The 16893-nt window shown below is 46.3% G+C and overlaps 1 protein-coding gene across 8 annotated transcripts in view; it reads right to left on the minus strand.

The window, feature by feature from the left end:
* Positions 1 to 16893, minus strand: part of SYNGAP1 (synaptic Ras GTPase activating protein 1) — a 738530-nt gene that overhangs the window by 82829 nt on the left and 638808 nt on the right. For all 8 annotated transcript variants that reach the window (XR_011205102.1, XR_011205103.1, XM_069241850.1 and 5 more), the window contains exons 7-8: positions 14595 to 14693; positions 8705 to 9259 (exon numbers count right to left, since the gene is read on the minus strand). Coding sequence is in view for 6 of the 8 variants with exons in the window: in XM_069241850.1 (XP_069097951.1) it covers positions 8705 to 9259; positions 14595 to 14693 (654 nt within the window). In the remaining 2 variants the exon portion in view is untranslated. The remainder of the gene's footprint in view (positions 1 to 8704; positions 9260 to 14594; positions 14694 to 16893) is intronic.

The raw sequence follows: 16893 nt of genomic DNA on the forward strand, positions 1-16893 counted from the left end.
TAAACTGCATACCAGGATAGATATATTCTTTGTATCCGCCACTGTTAATCACAAAATATGCTTATCTGAATATTTAGCACGCGTGATCTCAGTTCACAATCCATTATGTTTGACATTGGCATGGGGTCACATACACACTCGTATACCAACATGGCGGCTGCAACCAGAGGTCCTCCTAGATCCTCCTTTTCAAAAAGATATCTCAAAAGTATAACCGATTATTTTCTATCAAATAAAAATACAACATCATCCCGTGCCATAGAATTCGATGCTCATAAAGTAGTGATAAGAGGTCACTGCCTCTCGGCCACGGTTGGGGTCAGAAAGGTACTCACTAAGGAACTACAAGACTTAGAAATAAAGCTTCGTAACGCAGAAAATGCAAATGATAATAGTGAACCTGCATTAGCAACACTACACTTGCTTAGAGCCTCTCATAAGGAGGTAGATAATAGACTGAGCAAACACGATTACAGACACTATATGACCAGACAACACGCTGAAGGCGACAGATCTGGCAGATTATTAGCTTGGCTGACTCGACAAACACCACAATCAACACCCATCGGTGCAATACGCTTAAACCCTGATATGATCGTTAACACCCAGGCAGGCATAAATGACGCCTTCTCCACATATTATCGGACCCTCTATACGTCCCATCCACAACCTTCAGAACAACATATTATCAATATTCTAAGCCTGGTCCCTAAGTGTCAACTTATCCTTGATAATATTGCTGCACTAGACGGTCCCATCACTATCGAAGAATTGCGTCTTGCATTATCACAAATGGCACGCAATAAAACACCCGGCTCTGACGGCCTGCCGATAGAATATTACAACTCTCACGCTGCCCAATTATTATACCCACTCACAGAAGTATTCAACGAAGCACACAATAAACTACAATTGCCGGACTCTATGCGTGAAGCACTGATAGTCGTCCTCCCAAAAATGGGCCGCGACCCTTTAGATGTCAAATCATATAGACCGCTCTCCTTGCTGAATACAGACTGTAAATTATTAGGGAAAATACTCGCAAACCGTCTTCTCCCATACTTACCAGCTTTAATACACCATGACCAATCAGGCTTCATTCCTGGCAGAAGTACTTTCCTGAATATTAGGAGACTATTACACATAATACACAGTAACACAAACTCGGAAGCAGTGGCCCTATCTCTAGACATAGAAAAGGCATTCGACACACTCAGCTGGAATTATCTTCTACACACACTCAAAGCATTCGGCTTTGGTGCCGGCTTCACTAACTGGATTAAAACGCTTTATTCAAGGCCCACTGCTCGGTTTAAAAATGGACGCATTATCTCTGAAGCATTTCCTATAGGCAGAGGCACTAGACAAGGTTGCCCACTATCTCCATTGCTGTTCGCTATTGCTATGGAGCCACTAGCGATTAAACTTAGGAGTTACGCACACATATGGGGTATCCCGGAAGTTAACACCCACCACATTATATCTATGTATGCGGATGACGCCTTAATATATCTGCGCGACCACTCGGCCTATATGGCTGAGGTCTTGCAACTACTGGACTCCTTCGCTGTCGCCTCTGGTCTACACGTCAATTGGTCCAAATCAAGTGTATTCCCGATTTCTCCGTCCCCAGTAGCACACCATATGTTAATGCCGCAATACAAAATACCATGGTCACACATAACTTTTAAATACCTGGGGGTGCAGATTTATCACTCCATCACGGATCTAAAAGAAGGAAACATAGACAGGGTCCTTGGGTCCGTCCGTGGCTCAATACCCTTCTGGAGTTCACTTCCCCTATCTCCAATGGGCCGAGTGGCAATAGCCAAAATGCTCATCCTTCCAAGGTTTCTGTATTACTTTACAGCACTTCCGTTGTGCTTACCACGTTCCTTTTTTCATAAGCTGCAATCAGTACTAACGGATTTGCTCTGGGGTAAAGATAGACGCAGAGTAGCGCTGTCAATAACACAACATCCGTTGGAGCTGGGCGGATTAGGTATGCCTAACTTCGAAAGATACTATGCGGCAGCCCAATTATCATGGCTGTCTAAATGGTTATGCGACACTCCGTCAGCTGAAGGCAGGATGCTACAGTCACATATAGCACCACAGAAGTTGTTACTTTCGATATTAACCAGCACCCCCCACACATCTCCTAGACTAATATTGCTAGAGGTAGCCCGATTTTGCTGGCGTAGATATGTCCAAACAAAGTCCACATCTTCCCTTTACTCACCTCTGTTTCCACTACTCCAATTGCCGGGCATTCAAGCCCTGTCGATGCACCATGATACACGCGAAATGAACACGCTCCAACTGGGCGACTTATATTCTAGCTCTGAGTTGCGCACTTTTACCGAACTGGTGTCAGAAGGCATTATGCAGAAAGGGGCTTTCCTAACATTCAATGCCATAAAGCTGCTGCTCAATAATATTTGGGGTGTAGGAGACTCGGAACCTCCTGAGTCCTCGCTGCTCACCACTATATTAACCATTGGCAGCTCAAAGAGCATTATTACCATATTATATAAAGCATTGCTCGGAACAATATGCACAACATTGGCATACGCAAAGGCTCGATGGGATGCTGTCCTTCCTACCCCACTACCACAGAAGACTTGGATTACTGCTCTTGCAACAATCAAATCAATATCTCGCAATCCTCGTTTGCGGTACACTCAATTTAATTACCTCCACCAATCATACCTATCGCCAGCCCGCATTCAAAAAATCTATCCCAATACAACACCAACCTGCCCTAGATGCGCTACACCAGCAGCTGACTTCTACCATATGGTCTGGAGTTGCCATTCAATACACTCGGCCTGGCAACGAGTGACGGAGGTCACATCAGAGATCTCCTCTCACACCCTAGTGCCCACTCCTGACTCCTGCTTACTTGGTATAAGACGCCGCACTAAAGCAGACAAACATACGCAAAGATTCATCGACCTGGCATTCGTAGTGTATAAACGCTTGATAGCAATACATTGGAAAGCCCCACATGCTCCCTCTCACGCGACATGGCTACGTGACTTACATAACCGATCCCAAGCTGAAGCCCAGACACTTCACCTGCTACAACACAGAGGCCTCATCCTAGATGGCCCGGAGGTCTGGGATACACTTGTGGTGGCAATGGAGGCCAGAGACGACATGTATCCCCCATGAACGGGTCTCAACTCACGAACATTACAACCTGTGCTGATACTGCTAATACTTTAGCCGCACGACACTCACTCTGACTGTCCTCACATACACTCATTGCTAATATCCCTCTTCCTCTTCAAAAGACATTTCTCAGTTGCGCCTAACTACTCCCCACACGTTCATACAAGCCTGAAACATACAACCATAATAGGTAAAACGCTCTTGCCCCTGAACCTGTCAATTCCACAGATACCCTTTACAGTCTGGTAATGTTTTCTATAATAATCATGGATATCGTCAATGATTGGCCAATCTTATTAAGTTGTAATTGTTCACCACAATAGCTTGCATGCTAAATGTTGTCGCGCTCTCCTTTTATTATGCCCTAAACTCTTATGTATTATTAGGTTTAGTTGTCAAATCTCCCCTTCCAGCTACCCTTGTTTTACCCTTCCAATCCTCCCTCCTCCTCCTTTCATCTTACACCACTTGGTGTGGCAATGCTGTGTAAATTTATACAAGTATGCAAATATATCGCAAAAGAATGTACAGCTGGTACTGTTGTGTGGAATTTGTGTTCAATAAACAGATTTAAAAAAATATATATATATGATTTAGTCCATAAAAATGAATTTGTGTATTTTATTTATCTAACGGAAGTTCTCTTATATCCCCAGGCAAATATACACCTTATTTATATTTGAAGTGTATTATTGTTAAATGTTCTTTCTTAAACCTTTTTCAAGCTTCCTACTCTAATATCTAAATTCAATTATTTTCTAGGTACTTCACCGAAAGTATATAAACTGCTTCAAAATCAATACCTTAAAGATATTAAGCCATTATGCCAAAGGTGAGCTGACTTAGTTTACCTGCCTACTTCTAAAGATGAATGGACCATAATTTACAAACATAGTTCTAGACCATTCTTTCTCATATGATTTATCAGGCTGTTGCTTAGAGCATGATGCACAAGAAGTAAAATGTTTACATGAAATTACTATGTTGTTGGTGATGTAATGATCAAGGCAGTACTTTGTCCTTAGTGAGTTTTTACTGAAAATGGTTGTTCGGTTTTTTAATGACATTTGGGATACAATGTGGAGAATTCTGTTTAACAAAGGTCTGTCTTGTATTCACCTTAAACAAAACTTCCACATGCTCAATGTTTCAATTATACAAGGATACATGTGTGTTATTTAATATATGAATGTCTTAGATAGTGAGTCTGTGGCTCGTTAGTAATTAGGCAGAATAGGTTGGGGTATTTGCCAGACACACTAAAACCATGAGCTTAAGGTGATGTATTTAACACTTTGTGGTGAATAAATCCTATTCCAAATTATTATTATGAAAATGAAGCATAACAAGCACAAGCTGGCATTTTCCTCTGATAGATGTTGGCAGGTTTCAACTGCAGGAATCTATCAAGGGAAAACTGTGAGAGTAGTTGTAATCCCGATCCCTGCGCGTTTGCACAGGGATTGGAATTTACAAATTGAACTGTTTAAAGGATTGTTCTTTTATGCATGTTGGCAGTACTTAAATTAAACAAGAAAAGAAAATGAATGTTACATGTCAACTGCAGTTTTGGTTAAAAAAAAACTAATTTATGCTGGTTGACTCCTACTGACAAATATGTTAATGATGACTGTGAACCCTCTCCTATTCACGTATTAAGGATGATAGTTTAAGATGGATATTATTAATTGATGTTGTGTCCTTTATTTTTTGTATGCCATGTTAAACTCTAAAAGCTAAAAAATATTCTGAATGAAAAAAGAACAGAGCAAATCACTGCACAAGGAGGGGCCATTGATGCAGAGTTGACAGATCAGGGTCCTGAAACCAATCTCAATAATTTCAAAGTAGTAGTACCAAGGAACAGATCAAAGTTTCAGCTAGAGGACAGACAGTGGCACAGTGTGGAATATTTCAAAGACTGCATCCCTAAAACAAGTCTTAAGGACAGTAGGGACATTTCTGAGCGGCTGCTACCTGAATCAATTTAAAAGGGGGGGTCGGGTCTGGTGTGGGGTGAATAAACAAAGTTTTCCCCACTCTGGAGGGAAGGATCTACAAACCAGAGATTGCATTTCATATGGAGAGTCTGCATGACAGAATAAAGGAATGCCCGGAGAAGGTCGTTCAGACAACATCATCAGATCATACAGAAAACTATAAACGATTACACATGATGGGGTGGGATGGATTGCACAGGCCAAAGGTGGAAGCTGAGACCTAAAAAGCCCCACTTGTTGCTGAGCTCCTGCTAAAGGTGCAGCCTGGGTGGCAGGAAAACTGGCTAGCAGCTGGGAGTCAAGAGGCGAATCACATACCAGATATCTCCTGTGGCTTAACCTGCTCTATCCATGTTCAGCCTGACACTCTTCTCTTTTGTCCTATCCATGTTTAGAATAGACTGCCTAGTCTTGTACATCAAAAAGAGTAGACACACTTCTCTTTTCTCCTATCCGTGTTTAGCATAGACTGCCTAGTGTGGTACATAAACCAGGTCCTCTGCCCTTCCATCCTATCCATGTCTACCATGGCCTTCCTTGCATCTCCTTATATAAACCAGAGATTCCCTTCCCTCCTAGCCTTGCTTCCTTGTACTTCCTTGTCTCTTCTTATATAAACCAGAGATTCCCTTCTAGCCTTGCTTCCTTGTACTTCCTTGCCTCTCCTTATGTAAACCAGAGATTCCCTTCCCTCCTAGCCTTGCTCCCTTGCACTTCCTTTCCTCTCTGTATATAAACCAGACATTCCCTTCCCTCCTAGCCTTGCTTCCTTGTACGTCCTTGCCTCTCCTTATGTAAACCAGAGATTCCCTTCCCTCCTAGCTTTGCTTCCTTGTACTTCCTTGCCTCTCCTTATGTAAACCAGAGATTCCCTTCCCTCCTAGCCTTGCTCCCTTGCACTTCCTTTCCTCTCTGTATATAAACCAGAGATTCCCTTCCCTCCTAGCTTTGCTTCCTTGTACTTCCTGCCTCTCTCCTTATATAAACCAGAGATTCCCTTCCATCCTAGCCTTGCTTCCCTGTACTTCCTTGCCTCTCCTTATGTAAACCAGAGATTCCCTTCCCTCCTAGCCTTGCTTCCTTGCACTTCCTTTCCTCTCTGTATATAAACCAGAGATTCCCTTCCCTCCTAGCTTTGCTTCCTTGTACTTCCTGCCTCTCTCCTTATATAAACCAGAGATTCCCTTCCATCCTAGCCTTGCTTCCCTGTACTTCCTTGCCTCTCCTTATGTAAACCAGAGATTCCCTTCCCTCCTAGCCTTGCGTCCCTGTACTTCCTTGCCTCTCCTTATGTAAACCAGAGATTCCCTTCCCTCCTAGCCTTGCTTCCCTGTACTTCCTTGCCTCTCCTTATGTAAACCAGAGATTCCCTTCCCTCCTAGCCTTGCTTCCCTGTACTTCCTTGCCTCTCCTTATGTAAACCAGAGATTCTCTTCCCTCCTAGCCTTGCTTCCTTGTACTTCCTGCCTCTCTGTATATAAACCAGAGATCCCCTTCCCTCCTAGCCTTGCTTCCCTGTACTTCCTTGCCTCTCATTATGTAAACCAGAAATTCCCTTCCCTCCTAGCCTTGCTTCCTTGTACTTCCTGCCTCTCTGTATATAAACCAGAGATTCCCTTCCCTCCAAGCCTTGCTTCCTTGTTTCTCCTTATGTAAACCGGCCATTCCCTTCCCCCCTAGCCTTGCTTCCTTCTACTTCCTTTCCTCTCTGTATATAAACCAGAGATTCCCTTCCCTCCTAGCCTGCTTCCGGCCGAACAACGAGTCCTGAACAACAAAGTAGTGGAAAACGAAAGCGGAACAACGCTTTAGTTTTCCATGGCTTCCTTGTTCAGGGCCTTAACCACGCATGTGGTGAACCACGTACATGGTGGTTAAGGCACAGAAGATGGGAGTCGGCTGAGGAGGACGACACGATCAAGGAGGAGGTAAGTTGGGCTGGGACTGGGGCTGTTTTAAGGGCAGGGGGGTCGGGGTATTTTTGGTTTTTGGGGCGGGGTGGGGTGGGGAGCTCAGGGTGATTAAGGTTTATGGGTAGGGGAGGGGGTCAGGGTTTAGGTTTTAGGGGTGGGGTGGGGGTTTGGGGTGCTTTAGTTTTTAGGGGTGGGGAGTCAGGGTATTTTTAGTTTTTGGGGGTGGGGGACTCGGGTGATTAAGGTTTAGGGGCCGGGGGGGGGGTGGGGCAGGGTTTAGGTTTTAGGGGTGGGGTGGGGGTTTGGGGTGCTTTAGATTTTAGGAGAGGGGGGTTGGGGTTGCAGTAATTTTGGGGGTGGGGAGTTTGGGTGGTTGTGGGGGTGGGGGGATCGTGGTAATTTTTAGGGGGGGGTGGGGGCAAGGGGGGACGCATGCTGGAACCATGCATGCTGCTCACTAATGCCTCTACCAGGAATGCGTTTACAACGAAAAATCGTTGTTAAGGCATTCGTGGTAAAGGCATTAGTGGAAACAACAAGGTCGTTGTTCCGACATGGGTTGTTGGAGCATTCGTTGTTCTGACATATAACCCTTGCTTCCTTGTATTTCCTTGCCTCTCCTTATGTAAACCAGAGATTCCCTTCCCTCCTAGCCTTGCTTCCTTGTACTTTCTTAACTCTCCTTATGTAAACCAGAGATTCCCTTCCCTCCTAGCTTTACTTCCTTGCACTTCCGTGCCTCTCTGTATATAAACCAGAGATTCCCTTCCCTCCTAGCCTTGCTTTCTTGTACTTCCTTGCCTCTCTTATATAAACCAGAGATTCCTTTTCCTCCTAGCCTTGCTTCCTTGTACTTCCTTGCCTCTCTGTATATAAACCAGAGATCCCCTTCCCTCCTAGACTTGCTTCCTTGTACTCCCATGCCTCTCCTTATATAAACCAGAGATTCCCTTACCTCCTAGCCTTCCTTCCTTGTACTTCCTTGCCTCTCTGTATATAAACCAGAGATTCCCTTCCCTCCTAGCCTTGCTTCCCTGTACTTCCTTGCCTCTCCGTATATAAACCAGAGATTCCCTTCCCTCCTAGCCTTGCTTCCTTGCACCTCCTTGCCTCTCTGTATATAAACCAGAGATTCCCTTCCCTCCTAGCTTTGCTTCCTTGTACTTCCTTGCCTCTCTGTAAACAAACCAGAAATCCCCTTTCCTCCTAGCCTTGTTTCCTTGTACTTCCTTGCCTGTCTGTAAACAAACCAGAGTAGACACTCTCCTTCTGTCCTGTCCATGTTTACCCTGGGCTTCCTTGCCTTGTATACAAACCATAGTGAACATTCTTCCCTTCTACCCTCTCTGTGCCTACCTTGCTTATCCTAACCTATCATTATATGGGTGGTAGACCGGCCCTCTCATCTCAGCACTTCTTACTTTGGACTTCTCATTTCTTTGAGATCTGAGCCAGATCTGACAGAACGCCCTTCCTTTACTTCCATACACCCATAGATTCGTAGTTCCTGTAATGTATGCACTAGCTCAGCTAGCCTCTCCTTCATTCTCCCCCATCCCATCCTTGCTTACTCACCTTGGCCTTTTTAGTCATGTCCCTCCCATCTGTGCTTACCTTGGCCTTGCCCGTGCTCTGCAGGATGTGCACCAGCGCACAAGCCACCTCCTCCTTGCTCTTGACGCTCAGCACCGGCTCTAGCACCGCGCAGAGCATCCGGTAGTTGTTGGTGACATACTCTGCGAACTCCTTGTACAGCTCCATGGGCAGGATGCTCATGGTCTGGAAGCGGGACTTCACCCGGATGGATGGGCAGCTGGACTTGCTCTTGCTGGAGCTGGGCTGGCTCACCGGGTACCACTGTTCTACAAATTGCCGCCCGCTAATGCTGGTGATGGGGATGTTCACCATGCCCACGTAGTTGCTCTTGTCTTTTTTCCGCTTCTTGTCCGTGTCCTTGTAAAGGTGCAGCCGGACATTGCGCACCAGCGGCAGGTTGTTGAACTCAAAGTGTTCCCCCCAGAAGACATTGTCCGTCTTGACCTTGCTGGTGGTGCGGGCATAGAGCATGTCATCCAGGCAGAGTTCGCAGTAGTACCTCTTCTTGGGGGGCAGGTCCCTGGCCTCGATGATCCAGAGCTTGAGGACATTGTCCACTCTGCGGCTGTTGTCCTGCCATCGCAAGCAAAAAGAAGATGAGGAAGTGAGGAAGAAAGGAGCAGAAGAAACAGAGAGGGAAAGAGGTAGTGAGGGTAGTGAGAGAAGAAAAGAGTGGGTGTGAGGAGAGAAAGAAACAAAGAACATAAGCGGTAAGGAAGGAAGTGCTGAGAGAAAGACTGGGATAGATAGGGACTGATTGTGGGAGAGAGAGAATGTCTTGAAAGAATAATTCTCTGCACTTAAACACATTAACTGCATTCACAGAGAGAAGAGCAAATTAAATACCAAGCCTTGCCACAGAGAAGCCTGGATATGTGACAGTTTCCATGAATGGCACAGCTTTCTTTTTTACTTTTCAACTTGTCTAACTTATCCATTAGCTCTGAGACCTCCCACTCGTGTGGTTTCAGGATGAGCATTGTGTTACAGTTCAGTGCCAGCCATCTGGCCTGTCAAAATGTAGAAAGTCAGACCCTTGTTACAAGGTCTGTGCTGAAAATCAGAAAGGTTACCACTCTGCACATGTTTCTAAGGACTGGTGTGCTGCCCACTTGGGCAACAGGTTAAACACACAGAGTAAAAATCAAAAATCCAGGTGAGAAACTAAAGGAAATAAACTGGGGAACTAACTGAGACAGGAGAGCAAAAGAGAGAATGACAGAAGACTGTGGGAGGGTGAGTGCATATATGGATTTCATGTTTGTGAGAAAGAGGAAATATAAAAAAAAGTGAGAAAAAGATGGGAAACAAGAGATAGGAGCAAGGGGTATGTCCATTCCTACATCTCACTACTCATCCACTGATTTGACTATCTGCTATTGCTCTGTCTAGCTCCTTAAGCTCCCATGTATCACACCAAGCGCCCATCTCTTTTTCTCGTATGCTGATCTCACATTACGTGCCTGTCTGTTGTGGAATGTACGTTTCTATCTGTCCTAGCTGACAATGTTCTGAAGGTACCAAAGGCAACACACAGCACTATACAAAGCTCCACATAAATAAATACACCTCTGTAAACAAGCATGTCCCTCAATATGTTCTTGTTCATCCTGCTATGTGCCTATCTAGCTAGATATGTACCTGCTTGTCTCACTGTGGATACATCTAATATGTGCCTATCTTTTTTTGTTTCCATCTATCTCAGTGTCTGCACATCTCTCCCTCAGAAGTATGGATTTGCCTAATTATGTGCCTATCTTTCTTGATACATATTCATCTATTTGTAATCTATATTGGATGATACCAGCAATGGGCTCTTCCCTCGGTACTGAGAAGCAGCAGTTTCACAGGTGATGGGCTCTTTCCACTGTACCGAGAAGCAGCAGTGTCACAGGTGATGGGCTCTTTCCACTGTACTGAGAAGCAGCAGTGTCACAGGTGATGGGCTCTATCCACTGTACCGAGAAGCAGCAGTGTCACAGGTGATGGGCTCTTTCCACTGTACTGAGAAGCAGCAGTGTCACAGGTGATGGGCTCTTTCCACTGTACTGAGAAGCAGCAGTGTCACAGGTGATGGGCTCTTTCCACTGTACCGAGAAGCAGCAGTGTGACAGGTGATGGGCTCTCCCCTCTGTACTGAGAAGCAGCAGTGTCACAGGTGATGGGCTCTTTCCACTGTACTGAGAAGCAGCAGTGTCACAGGTGATGGGCTCTTTCCACTGTACTGAGAAGCAGCAGTGTCACAGGTGATGGGCTCTTTCCACTGTACTGAGAAGCAGCAGTGTCACAGGTGATGGGCTCTTTCCACTGTACTGAGAGGCAGCAGTGTCACAGATGATGGGCTCTTTCCACTGTACTGAGAAGCAGCAGTGTCACAGGTGATGGGCTCTTTCCACTGTACTGAGAGGCAGCAGTGTCACAGGTGGGGTCTCTTTCCACTGTACTGAGAAGTGGCAATGTCACAGGTGATGGGCTCTTTCCACTGTACTGAGAAGCAGCAGTGTCACAGGTGATGGGCTCTTTCCACTGTACTGAGAAGCAGCAGTGTCACAGGTGATGGGCTCTTTCCACTGTACTGAGAAGCAGCAGTGTCACAGGTGATGGGCTCTTTCCACTGTACTGAGAGGCGGCAGTGTCACAGGTGGGGTCTCTTTCCACTGTACTGAGAAGTGGCAATGTCACAGGTGATGGGCTCTTTCCACTGTACTGAGAAGCAGCAGTGTCACAGGTGATGGGCTCTTTCCACTGTACCGAGAAGCAGCAGTGTGACAGGTGATGGGCTCTCCCCTCTGTACTGAGAAGCAGCAGTGTCACAGGTGATGGGCTCTTTCCACTGTACTGAGAAGCAGCAGTGTCACAGGTGATGGGCTCTTTCCACTGTACTGAGAAGCAGCAGTGTCACAGCAGCAGTGTCACAGGTGATGGGCTCTTTCCACTGTACTGAGAAGCAGCAGTGTCACAGGTGATGGGCTCTTTCCACTGTACCGAGAAGCAGCAGTGTCACAGGTGATGGGCTCTTTCCACTGTACTGAGAGGCAGCAGTGTCACAGGTAAAGGGGGCTCTTTCCACTGTACTGAGAAGCAGCAATGTCACAGGTGATGGGCTCTTTCCACTGTACTGAGAAGCAGCAGTGTCACAGGTGATGGGCTCTTTCCACTGTACTGAGAAGCAGCAGTGTCACAGCAGCAGTGTCACAGGTGATGGGCTCTTTCCACTGTACTGAGAAGCAGCAGTGTCACAGGTGATGGGCTCTTTCCACTGTACCGAGAAGCAGCAGTGTCACAGGTGATGGGCTCTTTCCACTGTACTGAGAGGCAGCAGTGTCACAGGTAAAGGGGGCTCTTTCCACTGTACTGAGAAGCAGCAATGTCACAGGTGATGGGCTCTTTCCACTGTACTGAGAAGCAGCAGTGTCACAGGTGATGGGCTCTTTCCACTGTACCGAGAAGCAGCAGTGTCACAGGTGATGGGCTCTTTCCACTGTACCGAGAAGCAGCAGTGTCACAGGTGATGGACTCTTTCCACTGTACCGAGAAGCAGCAGTGTCACAGGTGATGGTCTCTTTCCACTGTACTGAGAAGCAGCAGTGTCACAGGTGATGGGCTCTTTCCACTGTACTGAGAAGCAGCAGTGTCACAGGTGATGGACTCTCCCTTCTGTACCAAGAAGCAGCAGTGTGACAGGTGATGGGCTCTTTCCACTGTACCGAGAAGCAGCAGTGTCACAGGTGATGGACTCTCCCTTCTGTACCGAGAAGCAGCAGTGTCACAGGTGATGGGCTCTTTCCACTGTACTGAGAAGCAGCAGTGTCACAGGTGATGGGCTCTTTCCACTGTACTGAGAAACTGTAGTGTCACAGGTGACGGGGGCTCTTTCCACTGTACTGAGAAGCAGCAGTGTCACAGGTGATGGGCTTTTTCCACTGTACCGAGAAGCAGCAGTGTCACAGGTGATGGGCTCTTTCCACTGTACTGAGAAGGAGTAGTGTCAAGGGTAACAGAGAAGCAGCATTGTCACAGGGCAGCATGTATGTACAAAGCACACTTTGTCCATAAAAAACACTTCTGTCCTGTTCATAGAGGCCACTGTCTTTTTTCGTGGAAAAAAAGCTGAAGTGCAGTTCCCAAGTCTTGATGGGACCTACCCAGAGGGCCTGAGAGCAGGAAGGTTTAATGAGATACAGAAAGCCAGACATTCAGTAAAAATTGTGCAAAACACTGTCTGGCATGAACAGGCACCAGCATAGGCATTGCAGCAGTGTTGGGCTTGCAGTATTAAGGAACTGATGGCTGGGAGATATTGAAGCACACATCCACCTGCAGGCCTTATCACCGGACTGGATCATCCTCATCCATACATTGAGGGGCAAAGTAAACAAAGGAGGAAGGGTCTAGCGGACCTTTCAAAAGTGCTGTAACTCTCAGTGGACTGTTGAAGGATCCCTAGCCAATTCCATGAACTGTGTACCAAAACAGAAACAGCATTCCCTCCTGACTGACTTTTCTGGTGTTGTGGAAGTGACAGAGCTCCAGGCGGGAGGGGGTGTTCAGGCGCTTGGGGTTTCAATCTAGAAAACTAGCCCTGCCGCCCAGCCATAAAAGGCCCAATAGGCACCACATCCTGTGTGTATTTTAAACTCATCCTGGGTTGGAGTACTGCTCCTGGTCTTTCTTCCTGTGTAAACCTGATCTGGGTGGAATTACTACTCCTGGTCTTTCTCCCTGTGTAAACTTGATCTGGGTGGGATTACCGCTCCTGGTCTTTCTCCCTGTGTAAACTTGATCTGGGTGGGATTACCGCTCCTGGTCTTTCTCCCTGTGTAAACTTGATCTGGGTGGGACTACTGAACCTGGTCTTTCTCCCTGTGTAAACTTGATCTGGGTGGGACTACTTCTCCTGGTCTTCCTGTGTGTATTAAATTTGTCCTGGGAGGGATTACTGCTCCTTGTCTTCCTGTGTTTATTAAACCTGGTCTGGGTGTGATTACTGCTCCTGCTGTTCCTGTGTGTATTAGACTTGTTCTGGGTGGGAGTACTGCTCCTGGTCTTCCTGTGTGTATTAAACCTGGCCTCTGTGGGATTACTGCTTCTGTTTTTCCTGTGTATATTAACCTTGTTCTGAGTGGGATTACTGCTCCTGGTCTTTCTCATTGTGTACAAGTGATCTGGGTGAGACTACTACTCCTGGTCTTCCTGTGTGCATTAAACCTGTTCTAGATGGGATTACTGCTCCTAGTCCTCCTGTGTGTATTAATCATGGTCTGGGTGAGATTACTGGGCCTTTCTTTGTGTATTAACCATGGTCTGGGTGGGATTACTGCTCCTACTCTTCCTGTGTGTATTAACCATGGTCTGGGTGGGATTACTGCTCCTGGTCTTCCTGTGTGTATTAAACGTGTTCTGGTGGGATTACTGCTTCTGGTCTTGCCACATGTCTCAACTGGATCTGAGTGGGATTACTGCTGCGGGTCATTCTCCCTGTGTCAACTGGATCTGGGTGAGATTACTCCTCCTGGTTTTCCTGCCTGTATTAAACACATTCTGAGTGGGATTACTGCCTGTGGTCTTTCTCCCTGTGGTAAACTTGGTCTGGGTGGGATTACTGCTCCTAGTCCTCCTGTGTGTATTAATCATGGTCTGGGTGAGATTACTGGGCCTTTCTTTGTGTATTAACCATGGTCTGGGTGGGATTACTGCTCCTACTCTTCCTGTGTGTATTAACCATGGTCTGGGTGGGATTACTGCTCCTGGTCTTCCTGTGTGTATTAAACTGGTTCTGGGTGGGATTACTGCTTCTGTTCTTCCTTTTTGTGGATTGGACAATCTAGCAGAGTAACCAGCTAATAGAGTCTTCACTGGAGGGCTCCTCCTAGTTGTTCTGCTGTTCACCGCATTGCTTTTTATTTACCTTGTTTGGTTTCACCGCTCTGTTCAGATTCTCAATCCACTTGTCTCGTTCCGCAGCGGAGCGACACGCAAAACATTTAGTCCCTGAAGCAGTGGTGACCTGAGGAGAGAGAAATACACAGTGTTTGAAAAAGCCATGGTGTGCGAACCTCATGGACCCAGAGCACACTATCACATATAGAAACATATACCACCCACATACCACCACCACACACAAGCATGTGTCACAGACGCCACACACCATACACAAAGGTAGGCCACCAACACACACACACACACACACACTGACAAAAACAAATGCACACCAGGCACAAGTCTCTCTCACACACACACACACACCCCATCTGATCCTAGAGGTACAGGATAGAAACTGAAATCTGAGATTATCGACACAAGTGAGATTTGAAGTAAAGGAGGACACATGTCAGACATGGGACATGAGCTCTGGTGTAATACATACCTGGGACTGAAAGAAAAGATAGACATACACCTAGAACTTGAGCTGCAGGAACATACAACACACATCAGATGTAACAGACACACACCTGAAACATGAGCTACAGCAATGCACAACGTCATCCGACGTAAGAATAAACACATCTGAGACATGAATTACAGGAACAAACAACACAGATCCCATGTAACAGACACACACCTGAGACATGAGCTACAGGAACACACAACACAAATCTGATGTAAAAGACACACACCTGAGAGGAACCCACATCCAGTGATGCTGGAACAATTTTTGAGAGTAGGGGTGCTGACATCAATGTTACATCACTGAAGTCATAGGGATTGTGAAAACTCCAGGCCTCACGCAAAGAAAAGGTGTAGTGACTGAGACACACCCACTCAGTAGGAGTGATATGGGTGTGCAGTGTGTAGCAGGTGGTACATTTTAGAGCACACGTCACAAATATATTACAAAAAAATGGTGTGGTCGTGCACTGTCATTTACAGACAGCACATTTTCCATTCACATGGCCACTAAACCTGCATAACACCTTATCAGGTGCAGACTCTATCTAGCTGCAGATGTCTAACCTTAGGATTATCCCCAGGCATCACCTTGAATCTGGAAATTCTTGAGTAGTACCCCTGTGCGCCGGTAAGTGGGTCCTTCGGCTCTGCTAGGACGGGAAGTTAAATGCAAAGTGCCTATGTAGGCAATGCCCCAACACACTGACCAGTTTCTTATCGCAACCTTTCCACGCCAGAAGCGCAGAGCCATAAAGAATGCTGATGTACCTGTGTGCAGCAGTAAGGGCCTCAGAGGGGTGAACCTTTGCAGAAATTGGTTCGCAGAGCAGGGGTATAGGACTGTCGGTAAGGAATCTGTGGCTAGATAGAGTCTCTACCAGATAAGGTGTTACCGAAGGTAAGTAACTTGTTCATCTGACAGAGACTTCTAGCTGCAGATTCCTTACCTTTGAACAGATACTCAAGCAATACCTCTCCGGAGGTGGGTCTGTGAACACAATAGATTAAAAAATCCTAAAGGACTGAACAGGCAAAATGTCAGTCACTATGGACCTGACTGTCCAGAAAATAATGCTTATTAAACGTGTGCAGAGATGTCCGCATAGCTGCCTGACAAATGTCCAGGACAAGGACTCCATGAGCTAACTTAGTGGTCTCCGTTCTGCAGCATAACATGCTCTGATTGTGGGTCTACGAGCTTCCCTGAGAATGTCCATACATTCAGCAGACAATCCTAAGTAACCAAACTCTATGACTTCAGGAGCCATATCGCAAGGTTCAGTGACTTGGGGTTGGGATGTCGATCTGTCCTTGATTTTGAGTGAGAAGGTCCGGCCTGTTGGGGAGCTTCTCGTGGGTAACTACTGAGCGGTCTAGAAGTGTGGTGAACCATGGTTGACGCGCCCAAGTGGGAGCTACAAGGATCCTAGTGAGAGATGCCTGATTGATCTTTCGAACCAGAAACGGAATGAGAGGGAGAGGTGGAAAAGTGTAAGCAAATATCCTTGACCAGTTCATCCATAAAGCGTTGCTCTTGGAGACAGGATGTGGATACCTGGAGGCAAAGCTTGGGCATTTTATGTTTTCTGCTGTGGTGAAAAGGTCTATCCGAGGAATTTCCTACCTTAGGAAGTATTTTTGAAGGACTTGTGAGTGGAGTTCCCATTCGTGGACTTGTTGCTGCAACCTGCTGAGCAGGTCTGAAAAGTCGTCATCTGTTCCTGGGAGATACTCTTTCACCAGGTGATTGTGGAGAAACCCACTTCTAAATTGTATGAGAGAGTTGTGACAATTGGAACTACCGTGCCCCCCCCCCC

The sequence above is a fragment of the Pleurodeles waltl genome, chromosome 6, assembly GCF_031143425.1.
Source record: "Pleurodeles waltl isolate 20211129_DDA chromosome 6, aPleWal1.hap1.20221129, whole genome shotgun sequence".
NCBI lineage: Eukaryota > Metazoa > Chordata > Amphibia > Caudata > Salamandridae > Pleurodeles > Pleurodeles waltl.